This window comes from Neoarius graeffei, chromosome 7, assembly GCF_027579695.1.
Source record: "Neoarius graeffei isolate fNeoGra1 chromosome 7, fNeoGra1.pri, whole genome shotgun sequence".
Taxonomy (NCBI): domain Eukaryota; kingdom Metazoa; phylum Chordata; class Actinopteri; order Siluriformes; family Ariidae; genus Neoarius; species Neoarius graeffei.
The window spans coordinates 77,716,765-77,735,254 of record NC_083575.1 but is presented as its reverse complement, the minus strand read 5'-3'; the positions used below and the strand labels follow the sequence as shown (position 1 = coordinate 77,735,254).

Here is an 18,490-nt window from a genome sequence, read left to right as displayed (position 1 = left end):
GCAACTGCCCGAGCTGCAGCACGCCTGGCCTGCCGATACCCGTCAGCTGCCTCAGGGGTCCCAGAGGTCAACATGGCCCGATAGGACTCCTTCTTCAGCTTGACAGCATCCCTTACTTCCGGTGTCCACCACCGGGTTTGGGGATTGTCGCCACGACAGGCACCAGAGACCTTGCGGCCACAGCTCCGAACAGCTGCGTCCACAATGGAGGCAGAGAACATGGTCCACTCAGACTCAATGTCCCCCGCCTCCCTCGGAAGCTGGGAAAAGCTCTCCCGGAGGTGGGAGTTAAAGACCTCCCCAACAGAGTGCTCGGCCAGACGTTCCCAACAGACCCTCACCATACGTTTGGGCCTGCCAGGTCTGTCCAGCTTCCTCCTCCGCCAGCGGATCCAACTCACCACCAGGTGGTGATCAGTTGACAGCTCAGCCCCTCTCTTCACCCGAGTGTCCAAGACATAGGGCCGGAGATCAGATGAAACCACAACAAAGTCTATCATCGACCTCCGACCTAAGGTGTCCTGGTGCCACGTGCACTTATGGACACCCCTATGCTCGAACATGGTGTTCGTTATGGACAAACCGTAACTAGCACAGAAGTCCAATAACAAAACACCACTCGGGTTCAGATTGGGGAGGCCGTTCCTCCCAACCACGCCCCTCCAGGTGTCACTGTCGTCGCCCACATGAGCATTGAAGTCCCCCAGTAACACAATGGAGTCCCCAGTCTGAGCACCCTTCAGTACCTCTCCCAGGGACTCCAAGAAGGCCGGATACTCTATACTGCTATTTGGCCCATAGGTACAAACAACAGCAAGAGCCCTCTCCCCAATCCGAAGGCGCAGAGAGGCGACCCTCTCATTCACTGGGGTAAACTCCAACACATGGCGGCTGAGCTGGGGAGCTATAAGCAAGCCCACACCAGCCCGCCGCCGCTCACCATGGGCGACTCCAGAGAAGTGGAGAGTCCAACCCCTCTCGAGGAGCTGGGTTCCAGAGCCCAAGCTGTGTGTGGAGGTGAGCCCGACTATCTCTAGCCGGTACCTCTCAACCTCCCGCACAAGCTCAGGCTCTTTCCCCCCCAGCGAAGTGACATTCCATGTCCCAACAGCTAGCCGCTGTGTCCGGGGATCAGGTCGTCGAGGCCCCTGCCTTCGACTGCCACCCAATCCACACTGCACCAGTCCCCTACTACTACCTCTGTGGGTGGTGAACCCACAGGAGGTCAGGCCCACGTCACCTCTTCGGGCTGAACCCGGCCGGGCCCCATGGGCAAAGGCCCGGCCACCAAGCGCTTGCATACGAGCCCCAACCCCAGGCCTGGCTCCAGGGTGGGGCCCCGGCTGCGCCATACTGGGTGACGTCACGGTCCTTGATGGTTTCTCCATAAGGGTTTTGGTGAACTGCTCTTGGTCTGGCCTGTCACCTAGGACCTGTCTGCCTTGGGAAACTCTGACAGGGGCATAATGCCCCGACAACATAGCTCCTAGGATCATTCAGGCACACAAACCCCTCCACCACAATAAGGTGGCAGTTCTAGGAGGGGCACCTGTGAAGCGTTATCCAGAAAGGATTCGTAGACCTCCAGAAAGATTCAAAGACTGAGAAAATAGATTAAGATAAGAAGATTAGAACTTAGATTAACATGGCTTTGAGTTTAGTTATAAGGAGTTAATTATTGGCTAAACCTCTTTAGTTTAATGGGGATGTCAATGCTGGAAGGGAGGAGTGTTATGTATGGGTTTAATGGGACCTATATTATTTCATATTATTGCGCATTGATAGTGATTGTGTGATTGGTAATGAGCACATGCGCACTGAAGTGTAACTGTTCAGAAGAAGAATGAGTTCTACATAAAGAGGGCTACGAGCTCATGAAACGGATCCAACTGTGTCTGTGCATCATTGTGCACCTAAGGTTGAATGTGTGTGTGTGTAATAGTGACATGCACAACACTTTCCTTCACAACATAACGTCTTTTCTTCTCGCTTTCCGTTACTGTAGTCGGTCTTTCATGTTTCATTCTCACGCCCTCCATGTTTCTCTCCTGTTTTAAATTTGTATCCCACAATGTCTTGCACAAATGGGGAAAGCCCACCATGTGATGCATGACATAGTATCTTGAATTAGGTCGTGGTGAAGCAGGAAAAAATAGTGGAGAATTTAGGGCCATGTGGCCATAAATTCATTAATTATTCTATTTTTTTAAAAAACCTAATAAAATTGGAAGTCTGTGATTTGAATTCAGTAGCTTTCGGCCCACTAAACAAAAATAATTGGGTGTCAGGGAAAATTCTTTTTATGACCTACACCTGAAAATTCTGAAAGGCAGTATAGCTTTAAAGTCTCAGTCATTGTGAAACTGGGCGGGTTTATATCATGATTATGGTACATAATGTACAACCCTGCTACTCCGAGTTCACACCAAGCAAGCTCTGTAGATGGCTATGACTTTTTGAGACCTTGTTTCATTACAAAAGTACTGTAAGTGAAATATGCTTGCATGTAGATATTTCTGAATTTTCTTGTTCAGACTTAAACTAGGTAACGCTTACCTGATTAGTGTTTCTGTAGGATTATTATTGTTATTAAGGTATCTGGTTATTTAGCACAAAAGTCTTTTGGTACAAATCCAAAGTCTTTTAGCACAAGTTCTAAAGTATCTTAGCACAACTCTAGTAACAATAATAATAATAATAATAATAATAATAATCATAATAATAATAATAATAATAATAATAATAATAATAATAAACTTTAATCACAATAATAGTAATTAAAAAAAAACTCATCTTGATATAGGAAGGGGTTTATTATGATTACTTAGGGACTGGAAGCTGGCATTTCTCCTGCTGTGCATGTTACGGATCAGTTGTTGATCCCTGAAACGTGGACTGAGAATCTGATACTTTGGTGTCTTTGAATGTTTATAGTTAAGCCATAACAAACCTTGAATTATAGGCGTCTTCATAGATAACTTCAGTCACTGCTGACCATATCACAAATTTAACTGACTGTCAATAATTACACATTTGCGGAATTAATTAACCAGGGGATTATGTCTCTTGCCCTGCTTGACAACATGTGTTTTGCTGACTAAATAAAGAACAACTAAAAAGCTTTCTTTAAACTCTTATCATCTTGTAAATTTCGCTTGACTTTTCATTCTTTATCAAATTAGCAAACTGTAAATAATAAGTATGATATAATTTAAGCTTAGCACTTTAATAAAGACAAAACAAACTTGGACGTTGTCTGTAGCGGTGTACTGGGTCAGGGTACGTGCTGTGTTAAATAATTTGGAGGGAGGATCGGTGACTAACATACGGGCTACACTACCGTTCAAAAGTTTGGTGTCACTTTGAAATTTCCTTATTTTTGAAAGAAAAGCACTGTTCTTTTCAATGAAGATCACTTTAAACTAATCAGAAATACACTCTATACATTGCTAATGTGGTAAATGACTATTCTAGCTGCAAATGTCTGGTTTTTGGTGCAATATCTCCATAGGTGTATAGAGGCCCATTTCCAGCAACTCTCACTCCAGTGTTCTAATGGTACAATGTGTTTGCTCATTGCCTCAGAAGGCTAATGGATGATTAGAAAACCCTTGCACAATCATGTTAGCACAGCTGAAAACAGTTTAGCTCTTTAGAGAAGCTATAAAACAGACCTTCCTTTGAGCAGATTGAGTTTCTGGAGCATCACATTTGTGGGCTCGATTAAATGCTCAAAATGGCCAGAAAAATGTCTTGACTATATTTTCTATTCATTTTACAACTTATGGTGGGAAATAAAAGTGTGACTTTTCATGGAAAACACAAAATTGTCTGGGTGACCCCAAACTTTTGAACGGTAGTGTACATCAAACATGGCGGTTTCAAGATGGCGGAGTGGGGAATTACAATCGCTCGTTTTTGATCGGAATCTCAGCAACTTTCGTTAAAAAAAAAATCCATCAAACATCTTTAAACATGATCAGTTAGTATTCATAATAAAGATTAAGTGTTCTTGGATCTTGTGCTAAAGAACTTAGAGTTGTGCTAAGAGACTTTAGAACTTGTGCTAAAAGACTTGGGATTTGTGCTAAAAGACTTGGGATTTGTGCTAAAAGACTTGGGATTTGTGCTAAAAGACTTGGGATTTGTGCTAAAAGACTTTAAACCATGGGACCCCAGGCTACCCAGATTAACCCAAACCTTTGTGTTAAGCATAAACAGTGTAGAGCTATTCAGAACATGTGCCAACACTGATACAATTTAATTTTTAAGAAACAAGTACCAGATAAATACAGTTAATCATGAGGTTTGGTGTGCGTTGTTTTTAGTTGTTTGGTTTTTTTTTTGTTATTGAAGATTCGAAATATTGTTTAGCAAGTAAATGGATCATTTCAGAAATGACTTTGAAATGTGATCAGTGTGTGGCTATCTTATCTAAATAGGTAATAGGTAATGTTTGTTTGACAGCATGCAATGCAATGTGACCAGATCAGCCAACTGGATGATATATTAAGTCTCTAGGATTGAAGGCTGCATACAATGCCATGATAATAAACACTACATAGGCAACAATTGCTCATATTCCATTGTGAAATTTTGGCATGGAGCTCATATTTGGTGCTACTAGGCATTTTATTTCCAAGCATATTTGTAGTAGATTTGCTTATACAGCAATATTCCCTCTAGGCACGTTGAGGAATTAACACATATTAAATGCAAAAATGCTGTTGGATTCATGATTGTGGCTGGTCAGAAGATGTTGTCTTTTGTCTCTACAGCAAAATGCATTGAGTAATCAGCTAGCTTTTATGAAGACAAACTTGTCCTTGCATGTACCACTTCACCGATGCATTTTACAGTTCAGGTTTAGACAAGTTATGTAGTGATGCTGAAAAGAAATCAGCAGTACTCAAGTGAGGAACATGTTAAATAATCCTTGTGAATTCTTTACAAAGATGAGGTTATGGTTTTGTTAGGCTAAATATGTTATATTAAATAAATACAACTGTATGATATTTACACACCTACACTCACACACATCACCACTTTACTACATTTACAGAATTAAGAAAACACTTATGGCTCCTGCGCAAGGATGACATGCAAAATCGTGAAGCGTTACCATATTTTTTAGGGTGGCACGGTGGTGTAGTGGTTAGCACTGTCGCCTCACAGCAAGAAGGTTCTGGGTTCTGGTTAGGTTAACATGGGGTGGCCTTAGGCTGAGGTGCCCTTGAGCGAGGCACCTAACCCCTAACTGCTCCCCGGGCGCTGTTAGCATGGCTGCCCACTACTCTGGGTATGTGTGTATTCACTGCTTCAGATGGGTTAAATGCAGAGAGGAATTTCACAAGTGTATGTGTAATGAATAAAGTTCTTCTTATTATTATCCAGATAAGTGATTTGTATAAGTCGAACCCTCAAGTTGAATTGAAAATTGACAACATAACCATAGAAAGAGTGTATGAAATAAAATTTCTGGGTGTGATTGTTGATCATAAAGTCTGCTGGAAACCGCATATTAATCATGTTAAAGCAAAAATAGCAAAGATTACTGCAATTTTGGGGAAATCAAGACACATTCTGGACTATAAATCACTACATACTCTGTATAATGCACTCATACTTCCATATCTGAGCTACTGTGTGGAGATATGGGGTAATACCTACAAATCTAACCTGCAGCCGTTATGCACATTACAAAAAAGAGCAATAAGAATTGTCAATAATACGGGATATCTTGAGCATACAAACGCATTATTCGTAAAAGCACACACTCTGAAATTCACTGATCTGGTTAAACACAAGACTGCACAAATTATGTATAAAGCAAGACATAACCTTCTTCCGGGTGAGGTACAAAATATGTTTATGGAAAGGCAGGGTGGGTATAACCTGAGAGGGGAAATGAATTTTAAGAGACTAAATGTTAGAACAACTATGAAAAGTATGTGCATAACAGTCTGTGGGGTGAAATTGTGGAATGGTCTGGAAAATGAATTCAAAAATAGCACCAACATAAAACTGTTTAAAAAATTATATAAAAACATGTTAATAAAAATATATGAGAATGAGGACAGGCAGACTATATAGGTGATGATGAAATTGAGAGTAAGTCTGTGACTGGTCTTCTTGTATTTAGTGTATAGTTATAGGCAGGGCCGTCGACAGGGGGGGACAACCGGGTATTTTGTCCCGGGCCCAGGCATGAGGGGGGGCCCAGAACTGGTCCCTCATGAAGATGCCATTAATCATTCTGTTTCATTTCAAAATGTGTTGATTTGGGGGAGAAAAATGTGCTATATTTGCATTCAATGAATGATTTCTGGTTCTTTTGCCTTTATTGTATTCGAAAATAGATTCAAGAACCCACCTACCACCCCTAATGCAGAAATGGTTTGGTCTTTGATTAAGGCGCCAAATAACACGGTACTATTCCATCATAACGCTTCGACAATAAGCGTGCGAGCCCGTTTGCCAACATGCACAAGTCAGGAGCAAAGAAAAGAGAAAAAGAGATGAAGAAGCCAAGAGCCTCAGGGGCTCACTGCATAGATATTTTAGAAAAAATTCAGATGATGCAGCAGGTGGTGAAGGCAGTGGGGCAGCTGAGCCAGGTAAGACACAGATAACTTTTTTCCAGCCCCGTAATGTAACCCCAGCACGCGCAACGCGCCATTCATAATTATAAAGTAGGGGATAGCAGGGTACACTGAGTGAACACTGAAATGCACAGGGCATTGAATTATTTCATAAACATATCGGTTTAATAACACTGTGTTGCATATATCTCAATGAAGCAAAGAATAGCACATTGGCCCGCAATCATATCCAAATGTTTTAGGCACGCTTGCTAAGCTGCGCTGAGCTGGACTCCGGTTAGCTGAAAGCCCGTGGAACGTTGCCTCTTGTTAATTAAACCTTATTTTGTTGGAAATCATCCCGTGTAGATACGACGGCATGTGAAATTGCCAGCTAGATAGAGTTTAATGTAACGAATGGGCTATAAATGGGGTGTTTTGAGGTTAGTCTGTTGCAAAACATTAAACTTTCGCTTAGACTGGATACTCTTCAAACAATTCCCTTGCTCAAGTGAAAAATGATAGGCCTGTATGAAAAGCGCAATTAATGAAAGTAGCCTAATAAGCCCTAAATGAATAAAACAACCTCTGTTTTATTGTTGTTGCTTACACGTTAAGATTTTGAAATCTTCTCGGTCCAGTTCTATATCCAGGGAATGTTGTAATCCTTTTGGTTTATCCGTAATAAACGTGTCAGCCCCCAGGTCAGATAGGCTAATGTTACGTGGTTGGGAGGGTGTCAATTTTTTTTGTAACATTCTAAATCGAGTACGGAAAGGACGTTTATGAAAAACAAGACAAAAAAATACACTGAAAAACTCACTGTACACATCACTAGTGGCACACACGGACTGGCCATCGGGAGTAGCGGGAGTTTTCCCGGTGGACCGGTGGTTCAGCGTGGGCCGGCGGAGAAAAAAAAAAAAAACAGTTGCGCGCTGGCCTTTAATATGATAAGCAATGTTAACAGTTTACATTAACATTACAGTTAACTGTTAACATTGCTTATCATATTAAAGGCCAGCGCGCAACTGTTTTTTTTTTTTTCTCCGCCGGCCCACGCTGAACCACCGGCCCACCGGGAAAACTCCCGCTACTCCCAATGGCCAGTCCGTGTGTGACTAGTGGTGATGCTTCTATGTTCAGATTTTGGGAAAGCCATAACTCCGTTCTCATTGAGGCCCAGTTCCATCCCGTAAACAATCATTTTGGTTTATCAACTACCTGCGCTCAAACATGTCACAGGAGAGGCTCAATGGGCTGGCTATGCTCTCTATAGAGCACGAACTTGCAAAGAAGCTGGACTTAAATGACCTTATTGACGACTTTGCCACAGCAAAAGTCCGGCGCATTGCATTTCGCACCTGAATAGTTGCAGACTAAGGAAATGTTCAAACTGTAAAATATGTTGAAATGTTGAAATAAAATGGTTGACTGTTATAATGGGCTTGGAATACCTGTTATTTAAGGGTTGGAGTGAATGGAGACTGTGAAAAGAGGGGTTGGGTGTGGGTGGTTGCTGTGTGGCGATGTGCGTGCGCGCGTATGTGTGTGTGTGTGTGTGTGGGGGGCACTCAGATTATTTTGGGGGGGGCCCACTCAGATTATTTTGTCCCGGGCCCAGCCAAAGCTGTCAACGGCCCTGGTTATAGGTATGTGTATATGTATGTACTGTATATATGTATTGTATGTGTGTCTATATGCATAACATAAGTATCTGTATATATGATTTGATTTGGTCGATATTATACCATGTCGGTATGTTTTGGTATGTTGGTATGTTTTCTTTTTTGTTTATTGCTTTTGTTTTCTTTTGTATATATAGTTTATTATGGTGGAAAGTGACATTTGATTAGCGGTGGTATAGAGGGTTAGGATTGGATAAGTTATTACTTCTTCCTAATCCTTTCTGAACATTGTTATGTTATTGCCTTGTGGCTACGCTATTCTGTTTGTTTATGATGATGTTTTGATTATTGTATTTTTTTTATTTAAATTTTTATTTTTATATCTTTCTTCTTTATTGTTCAGAATAAAGTAATCAATCAATCAATCAATCAATCAATCAATCAATCAATCAATCAATCAAGTATTCTTGATCAAAACCATAGACTCACATCTAGTGCAAATAGGCTACGGTCTAAGAATACTATGAAGCTAAAAACCATGTGACATAGGAGTTAGTGCAAGATGTAGTACGGCAAAAATAATACAAAGGTTTTTTTTGTTTGTTTTTTAAGGAGCTATATAGATTTTCTGTGTAAACGTGAGAGACTGTTGTGTGTGAAATTCCCATTATTGAAATCCTCAGATCAGCCCATGGGGTACCAACATCCATGCCACAATCAAAGTCACAGATATATTTTTCTTCCATGCTGATGCTTGATGTGAATATTAACTGATCTCTTGACCTGTATCTGAATGATTTTTTGCATTTTTGTGCTTCTGCCACGATTGGCTGATTAGATAACTGCATGAGCTTGGTTTATTTCTTTCTTTTAGGATTTAAACCACAAAAACTACAATATGAAAATATATTACAAAAGTATTTACACATTTTAAGTAATTAATCTTTACAATCTGCTGAAGGTTCATAGCGCAACATGTCATGGTTATATTTAACCTTAAAAAACAGTCTTCTCTTCAGAGATTTAATATTTTAGTTATATTAAATGTAACTAAGCTATCTCTTTATTTGTCTTTTCTTCGTAATCCAGGACGATGGTACAGGCTAAGTTTTGGACACTCCGCCAGCACTTTGAGGGCTTTCCCAAGGACAGCGACTTTGAACTGAAAGAAGAGAACCTGCCAGAACCACAAGATGGAGGTCTCTGGGACAAACTAAATAAACTATGATGATGAGATAAAGGATATCATATCATGACTAAAAGTGAACTCATTCAGTCATTCATTCATCTTCAGTAACTGCTTTCCCAGGGTCAATTGCATAATTTTCTTATTGTAAGAATAGATGAGGGCGGTACGGTGGTGTAGTGGTTAGCACTGTCGCCTCACAGCAAGAAGGTCCGGGTTCGAGCCCCGTGGCCGGCGAGGGCCTTTCTGTGCGGAGTTTGCATGTTCTCCCCGTGTCCGCGTGGGTTTCCTCTGGGTGCTCCGGTTTCCCCCACAGTCCAAAGACATGCAGGTTAGGTTAACTGGTGACTCTAAATTGAGCGTAGGTGTGAATGTGAGTGTGAATGGTTGTCTGTGTCTATGTGTCAGCCCTGTGATGACCTGGCGACTTGTCCAGGGTGTACCCCGCCTTTCGCCCGTAGTCAGCTGGGATAGGCTCCAGCTTGCCTGTGACCCTGTAGAACAGGATAAAGCGGCTAGAGATAATGAGATATGAAGAATAGATGAAATTTTTTAATTATTTCTGCTTGGTAAATGATATCATGGATGTTGCCACACCGGGCGTGTACTGGAAAAGGCACACCACAGGGTGCCAGCATTTTCACAATAAGCAGGCAGGCAGGTTCATGTTCATACTCAGAGAAGCACTACTATGGAATCAGTTCTCAGTTCCCTTAAGGCAGGGGTCACCAAACTACGGCCCGCGGGCCAGATCCGGCCCGCCACCCCCCTTTGACCGGCCCCCCAGCCCCTCTGCCCCCCATCACTTAAACCGGCCCTATGAGGCAATCCTCAAAAGTGGTCATGGCCTATTTTTTTAAATTGCTTTTTGGCAAATAATAACATGTCTGCATCTTGTATTTTGTTGATTTTATCAATTAAAATTGATATTTAGTTATAAAATGAACTATTCATATTTTCCGAATTTTCGTCATATGCTTGCGATCAAGCAGTGACAGGCAGCGCACGCGCAGAGAACTGTCAGTGTTCAGGACAGCAAAATGGCTAGCGGTAAGCGAAAAGCTGACAGAGAGTGCAGAGTTTTTAAAGAACAGTGGACCACCGATTATTTTTTCGTTCAGTGTAAGGATCGTGCAATTTATCTTGTATGTAAAGAAAGTGTGCCGGTTTTCAAAGAATATAATCTGCGTCGTCACTATGAAACCCGCCACAAAGAGTATGCTAGTTTGCGAGGGCAAACAAGAGAAGACAGGATTCGGAGGATGAAATGCAGACTGGCTGCACAACAGAATGTATTCCTTCACCAAACCCAGATCAACCAGGCTGCTGTCTGAGCTAGCTATAAGGTAGCTCACCTACTAGCTACCCATGGAAAGCCGTTTACTGATGGGGACTTTGTTAAAGTATGCATGCTTGCTGTGGCCGAGGAGGTGTGTCCCGACAAGAAGGATGTGCTCAATGCGGTGAGTCTCTCCGCACCTACTATGACCAGGCGAACCGAAGATTTGGGGGACAACATGTATGACCAGCTGAATGAGAGAGCGTCAGAATTCGAGTTTTTTGCTTTGGCCATGGATGAGAGCAATGACGTGCAGGACACAGCACAACTGCTGTGATCTATTGATCTATTGCTCATATTATTATAATTTCACTGTTTTTTAAAATTTATTTATTTTATAGGCCTATTTATTTGACCTTCATTAAGTGCTGCATACAATTATTATTTATATTATTAATAATATCAACAGGCCTACCTACAATTTATAATTTTCCACTCACCTTTGCCAGTGTCAATCACCTCAAATAGGCAGATGTTTCTTACCTTGACAGCTTTGATATTATTTTTATTAGAAAATAAATAAATGGAATATCAGTGGTATTTCAAATTAAAACAAAGTGTGAAGACTTGATTACTACTTTTGCAAACCACTAGTAAAGATAAACAAATATGTGCCAGGAATCAAGTGTTGATATAGTAGTATGGATATAGTAGTGGGGATGGCCGTGCCAGGCTAGTAATCTCTACTACACAATGAGGCCTGCTGGTGGTCATATTTGTCTGGGTCATACAATTCTATGTGATATAGCTGACCCGACCCCGGCCCCCATCACAGTCAGGAACGACAATGTGGCCCCCAGAGAAAAAAGTTTGGTGACCCCTGCCTTAAGGGCAGTGTTACATCAGCCAAGGAGGTTGTATTGTCGGTGCAGTTTCTTTGTCTGTCTCTATCGGATTGTGCAAACTCTACCAACTCAATTTCCATGCAACTTAGTGGAAAGGTCTAACATGAGCCAAGGAAGCGCCCATTAGCTTTTGGAGCAGGATGGGTCCATGAATTTCTTATTACTTTTGCTAACATTAGGAGATATGGTGGGTGGCACGGTGGTAGAGTGGTTCGCACTGTCACCTCACAGCAAGAAGGTTCTGGGTTTGAGCCCAGTGGCCAACAGGGGCCTTTCTGTGTGGACTTTGCATGTTCTCCCTGTGTCTGTGTGGATTTCCTCCAGGTGCTCCAGTTCCCCCCACAGTCCAAAGGCATGCAGGTTAGGTTATGGTGGTTCTAAATTGACCGTAGGTGTGAATGTGAGTGTGAATGGTTATTTGTCTCTATGTGTCAGCCCTGAGATGACCTGGCGACTTGTCCAGGGTGTACCCCGCCTCTATACATATAGTCAGCTGGGATAGGCTCCAGCTTGCCTGTGACCCTGTACAGGATAAGCGGCTACAGATAATGGGTGGATGGATAGGAGATATGGCACTTGGCCTGGGTGGAAATCTCAAATGCTTTACATGTTAAAGTCCAGTAGATGGCAATAAAGTTCAGTAATGACAACATATAGCCAATGTAGAAATACAATGACACCATATCATGGTCCACATTCACTGGTACCAGTAATCCTCTGGGATACACATGTAGGCAAATTATTCTAATAGTTTTGGAACTATATCCGGACATATAAAGTGGTTGTAGTTGCAGACTTGCATATCATATAAGAGTTAACTATTTTGATTCCAGAAACTGCACTTTGATTTGGAGCAGTTTGTGGAACTAAGATGTATTGATTTTGTTGCCTAGGAATTGATTCACTGTTTGTGCATTTAAAATTTAGCAAAATTTCCAGGGCTCCCCTGCTATGGAGTTGATTTTGTGCCAAATGTATTCAGCAAAATTACAAGATCTACAGACATTAAGTGCCAAAATCTAACAAACAGATGATTAGAATTTCATCCCTCCATCCATTATCTATACCACTTATCCATCAGGGACAAGAGAGAAGCTGTAGCAAATCCCAGCTGACTTCAGGCGAGAGGCAGGGTACAGCCTGAGCAGGCCATCAGTCTATTCGTAGGAATATTATTAGAATTATAATTTTTAAATAAGATATTTGCAGGATATATATAATAAATTTACACTCGTGACAAGTCTTGACAATTTTTTTCCAATTACGTACAACGTTTCTATTTTTAGATCCTTTCTAAAAAAGATCATGAAATAAATGCTTTGATTCTTTTGTAATCATGATTTGTCTGACAAGATGACCTGAAACCCACAATTTAGAATTTTAAACATTTACATTCACAGTAATGACACTTTTTTTATTGCAATTTTTTCAGAGGTACTGCTGGAGGCTGTTTTCTTAAGTGTAGATCCATATATGTGGTCAGTAGAGCACCGTGTTACTTGCACCAATGTAAGTCATTAGTATACACTGCAATATTTTCAGTAATTTATTGTCATTCACAGGCCATACAGTCGATTTCACATGAAGGAAGGAGATACAATGATCGGAATGCAAGTGTCCAAGTAAGATTTATACATTTTTATCAATACATTCAAGCATGTGATTTTCATGCCACTGATCAAGAAGTCTAACCTCAACTCAAGTGACCTGTCAAATTATAGGCCAATATCAACCCCCCCCCCCCCTTTTTTATTGACAATATCCAAGAAACTCTTTAGCTCAACAGCATGTGGGAATTGCATGCATTAAATACTTTTAATCAGAGTTTAGACATCATCGCAGTGCATATACAGCATTGGTTAAAGTAGTAAATGTCCTACTACTGACCTCTGATGTGCATTGCATATCTTTCTTTGTATTAATTGATGCAATTTTTGATAAATTTATGATATAATAACTGCATGAATGTCCAGGTGTTCCTAATAAAGTGGAGGGTGAAATTATGCTTCATTAACAGATGTGTTTTCCCCTATTCCTCTAAAAACCACCATCTGCCACTGCTTTGTGACAATGTCTGTTGTTAAAAGCACTATACAAATAAAATTTATTTAAATTCATTTTTGGTTGTCTGGGCGGCATGGTGGTGTAATGGTTAGCACTGTCGCCTCACAGTCAGAAGGTTCTGGGTTCGAGCCCAGTGGCCAACAGGGGCCTTTCTGTGTGGAGTTTGCATGTTTTCCCTGTGTCTGCGTGGGTTTGCTCCGGTTTCCCCCACAGTCCAAAGACATGCGCGTTAGGCTAATAGCCCCCAAGCATAACTATGTCATCATTTGTTCACCACAATGCATTGTGGGGGATAGCAGGGGTCGGTAGTTGAGCGATATGACGGATGTCAGATTAATTTTACGTGAGAGCGATGTGAGAGGAGCGATTTTGCCATGCTCTGTCATGGAAGACAATGAAATTGGTGATTTAAAGAGGTGGATAACATCTCGAGGGTTTACAGCAGGAAAATCGGAATCCAAATCAAGCTTTGTGAGAAGGTAAGAGTCTAGACCGAGTCTACCACACTGTACAACAACAACATCAATCTCAGAATGTCTTATTTCTGAGGATGTATATTGCACCAGCTAAACTTTATCAAGAAAACAAATCTATCTGAATATCGGGAATTGTATGTAGCCTCTCTGAAATTGGCTGTAATGTCTATAGCGTTCATGGCGAAGTTACATTCATGTTAGGCCTACTGCCAGGTCCTGCAGCCAGGTATAGAAAAACTTTATAGGCCTAATCAACGAAAATGTGCAAACAACATTAATAATTTGCATGCTAAATAATTTCATCCCTAATTTTGAAACATTTTGCTGCATCTAGTCAAATCTTAAGAAATAAACTATTTTGTAAGTTTAATCTGGATTTATTTGTTGAACACAGATTGAACTTAATTTTGGTGTGTTTTACAGGGTGAAGGATTTAATAAACAGTGAATTAAGTTAATACGTATGTGACCCAGATGATGATGCATTAATAAATGCCACTAATGAGGTACACTGAACATGATACATACCTGAAAGAGAACCCTTCATGGTTTGGGAGTTTTATCGGTCCAACAGGCTCATTCGGCTGCCGAGTGCTCCAGCACATTGAGAGGCAAAGGCCGAATAATGCTTCTTTGTTTTACAGGCTTTGGAATATCGCTAGTGTCAGATGATGAACAGTGTCGATTGTTATAATCTTCCATAACCGAAGGCCAAACCATGGAAATATTGCTGGGTCACAGTTTAAGTACGTCTTTTTCCCACCAGAGAAATGTAAGCTACAAACACTTGTCCATTTCGATTCAGTTTGAAGGTTTTCATTGGGGACTAAACTTATCCATTTCTTTCTTCTCTTCTTCTCAACTGGCAGCTGATTAAAACTCAAATTAGGTGTTCTCTTTGTTGTGGAGACACAGTAAGGTACACAGCAATTCACTTTAGGCATGGTTAAAACCGGTTAGAAAGAAGAATGCAGTGTTTAACAAAGGCGAAAGTAAACAATACGGCGGAGCTGACACCAGGTATCGCCCATAATGCATTGCGGTAAACAAGCGATGACATAGTTATGGGTTAGGGTCATTGGTGGCTCTAAATTGACCGTAGGTGTAAATGAGAGAGTGAATGGTTGTTTGTCTCTGTGTCAGCCCTGCAATGACCTGGCAACTTGTCTAGGGTGTACCCCACCTCTCGCCCATAGTCAGCTGGGATAGGCTCCAGCTTGCCCATGACCCTGCACAGGATAAGCAGTTATGGATGGATGGATTTTTGTTTGTAGAGTAATGGTTGTAGTTTGAATTTGCCTCATGCTGTAGAGTTACACAGTTTGAAGAATTCAGAAACTGCCCTTGAACTGCCATATTGGGTGAGTTTAAATAAACAGGTTTTCAGTTGTTTTTTTTCTTTGAAATATGTTAAAATTTCTATCTATGCTAATCACCCAAACTTTAAAGTTGTGGTGGATATGTGGCTACAATCAGACACTCTCTTGCCAATCTGTCTTATTCTCTTTATTAAAGAATATGAACCCGGGCAGCATGGTGGTGTAGTGGTTAGCGCTGTCGCCTCACAGGAAGAAGGTCCGGGTTCGAGCCCCGTGGTCGATGAGGGCCTTTCTGTGCGGAGTTTGCATGTTGTCCGCGTGGGTTTCCTCCGGTTGCTCCAGTTTCCCCACAGTCCAAAGACATGCAGGTTAGGTTAACTGGTGACTCTAAATTGACCGTAGGTGTGAGTGTGAATGGTTGTCTGTGTCTGTGTCAGCCCTGTGATGACCTGGCGACTTGTCCAGGGTGTACCCCGCCTTTCACCCGTAGTCAGCTAGGATAGGCTCCAGCTTGCCTGTGACCCTGTAGAACAGGATAAAGCGGCTAGAGATAATGAGATGAGATGAAAGAATATGAACCCAACATATTCTTTCTCTTGAATTTAGGGTGGTCCAGAGCAGAAATTCTAACTATCCTGTGGGCAGTTATGTAGTTGCAAACTGTGGCTGGAAGACACACTCTCTATCTGACGGCTCTGACCTCAGGCTGATTCACTTTGATTGGCCAAAGGAGCTGCCATTGTCTCTGTCTCTTGGAGCTGTTGGCATGCCAGGGTATGTCTACACTGATCATGACCTTTATATTAATATTGTTAGGGAAATGAGATTATGATCTTTAGGATGAATTTCTCTGCACAGACTGACTGCTCTCTATGGTCTTGAGGAGATCTGTGAACTTAAGGCTGGAGAAACCCTTCTGGTTAATGCTGCAGCTGGAGCGGTGGGCTCTGTGGTTGGACAAATCGCCAAAATCAAGGTCATTCTATATAAGGAACTTACTCAGATGAATGATAATGTCTTCAGGATTATCACAAATCTCACACAAGTAACACAAATCTGGTTACTTACTACTACTAGACATTCCAGGGTCAGGACTATGCAACTAAGATCTGTCCATTCCACTTTACAACCTCAAACATGAACATGATTTAAAAAGGAAGTGAATGGTTAACATTTCTGTCATTCTGCAGGGTTGTACGGTGGTGGGCTGTGCAGGCTCAGATGAGAAGGTTTCCTTTCTCAAGGAGCTCGGCTTTGATTATGCCTTCAACTACAAGACCATCAGCTCACTGAAGGACATTCTCCTAGAGGCAGCACCACAAGGATATGACTGCTACTTTGAGAATGTAAGTGGCGCACAGAGTTGTAGTTGAGTCACTAAACCTCAAGTCCAGGTCCAGTTTCAAGCCCCCAGTGTTCAAGTCCGAGTCAAGTCCAAGTCATGAAAGAAAAGTTCGAGTCAAGTCTGAGTCGAGTCCACTACTGATCTGAGTCAAGTCCGAGTCCAGTCCAAGAACAAGACTCCAACCGCACCATTTGACGGTGGCTGTTGCTGCCTTTATGTGAAACCATCTCTGCTACTGTGTTGGACTAACGTTACTGCTTGACTGCCCCATTTTACTTAACAGGCTACAGATTGTTCCTTGCTCAGCAAGCCCCGCCCACTATCAACAGGGCAAATAACATGAGAGAGGGTTAACACTAGCTAGTTCATCACTCAGCAAGCCCTGCTATCTACAGAGCAATGAACATAGCGTGTAACTTCCTTCTCTGGGTGAAGTCTTGCCAAATTACGATTGAAGTTTGAGGTGTCCCTGTCATCTCATTGATAGTTCTTCTTATAGTTCTTTTTAGTTCTAGTTCTTTTCCCACTGCACGAGAAGTCTGTATAAGCAAAGCGGACAATCCTAGGGGTGTTCTCTCCAGGTATTTTAGCACCATTAATGCTAGTTTGTTCCTGAACATGATGTATGAACAGGTGAATGTGCATTCTCATCTCATTATCTCTAGCTGCTTTATCCTGTTCTACAGGGTCGCAGGCAAGCTGGAGCCTATCCCAGCTAACTATGGGTGAAAGGCGGGGTACACCCTGGACAAGTCGCCAGGTCATCACAGGGCTGACACATAGACACAGACAACCATTCACACTCACATTCACACCTACGGTCAATTTAGAGTCACCAGTTAACCTAACCTGCATGTCTTTGGACTGTGGGGGAAGCCAGAGCACCCGGAGGAAACCCACGCGGACACGGGGAGAACATGCAAACTCCGCACAGAAAGGCCCTCGCCGGCCACGGGGCTCGAACCCGGACCTTCTTGCTGTGAGGTGACAGCACTAGCCACTACACCACCGTGCTGCCCGAATGTGCATTCTCTTGCACAAAATTAGTATACAAATTCATGTAGATATAAATATCTTATGCCAAATTATGGCATGTTACAAAAAATAAAGAAAAAATCTGAGTCCTCGTCTCCAATTTACAAGTCCGAATGCAGTTAATGCACAAGTCCAAGTCCAAGTCATCAGCGCTCAAGTCCAAGTCAAGTCACGAATCCTTAAAATTAGGGCACGAGTCGGACTCGAGTCCAAGTCTTGGACTCGGGTACTGCAAGCCTGATGGAGCATGCTGATGCAGCTGAACATCTAGAAACCAATTTATAGAAACAAGAGTTTTTGATGTACTAAATTTCATTATCTTGATCATTTTGTCTTCAGAGTATGCAGATATTCACACTCACCTGTATGTCATATTTCTCTACTAGGAGTCTTGCAATCTACCATTATTTACAAAGATTGGTAAATCTTGACATTAAGGTTCCCTTAACTAATTTAACTATTATTTACTGCTTTAGTGACATCATTAACCACATTGGTTAGATTATTTACTGCATTAGTTAAATGAACAAATAATAAAATGCTAATGTTAAAATAAGTAATGTTAATAGTAAAAGTAAGTAAACACACACTAATTGATATTTGTTTAAAAGGTCACCAAATACAGTTTATTTTAATTCATGACAAAAAAGAAGTCACAACATAAAGTACAGAA

General features: G+C 41.6%; 1 protein-coding gene across 2 annotated transcripts in view; it reads left to right on the top strand.

Moving 5' to 3' along the window:
- Positions 1–2,434: 2,434 nt before the first annotated feature.
- LOC132889690 (prostaglandin reductase 1-like) overlaps positions 2,435–18,490 on the top strand; it is a 31,094-nt gene continuing 15,038 nt past the window's right edge. The window contains exons 1-7 of one of the 2 annotated variants that reach the window (XM_060926438.1): positions 2,435–2,485; positions 9,299–9,408; positions 13,012–13,057; positions 13,142–13,201; positions 16,044–16,211; positions 16,296–16,413; positions 16,628–16,783. In XM_060926438.1, coding sequence (XP_060782421.1) covers positions 9,303–9,408; positions 13,012–13,057; positions 13,142–13,201; positions 16,044–16,211; positions 16,296–16,413; positions 16,628–16,783 — 654 coding nt within the window. In that variant the 5' untranslated portion in view covers positions 2,435–2,485; positions 9,299–9,302. Of the gene's footprint in view, positions 2,486–9,298; positions 9,409–13,011; positions 13,058–13,141; positions 13,202–16,043; positions 16,212–16,295; positions 16,414–16,627; positions 16,784–18,490 lie in introns of those variants that run through there. The other variant, XM_060926439.1, reaches the window with a different exon arrangement.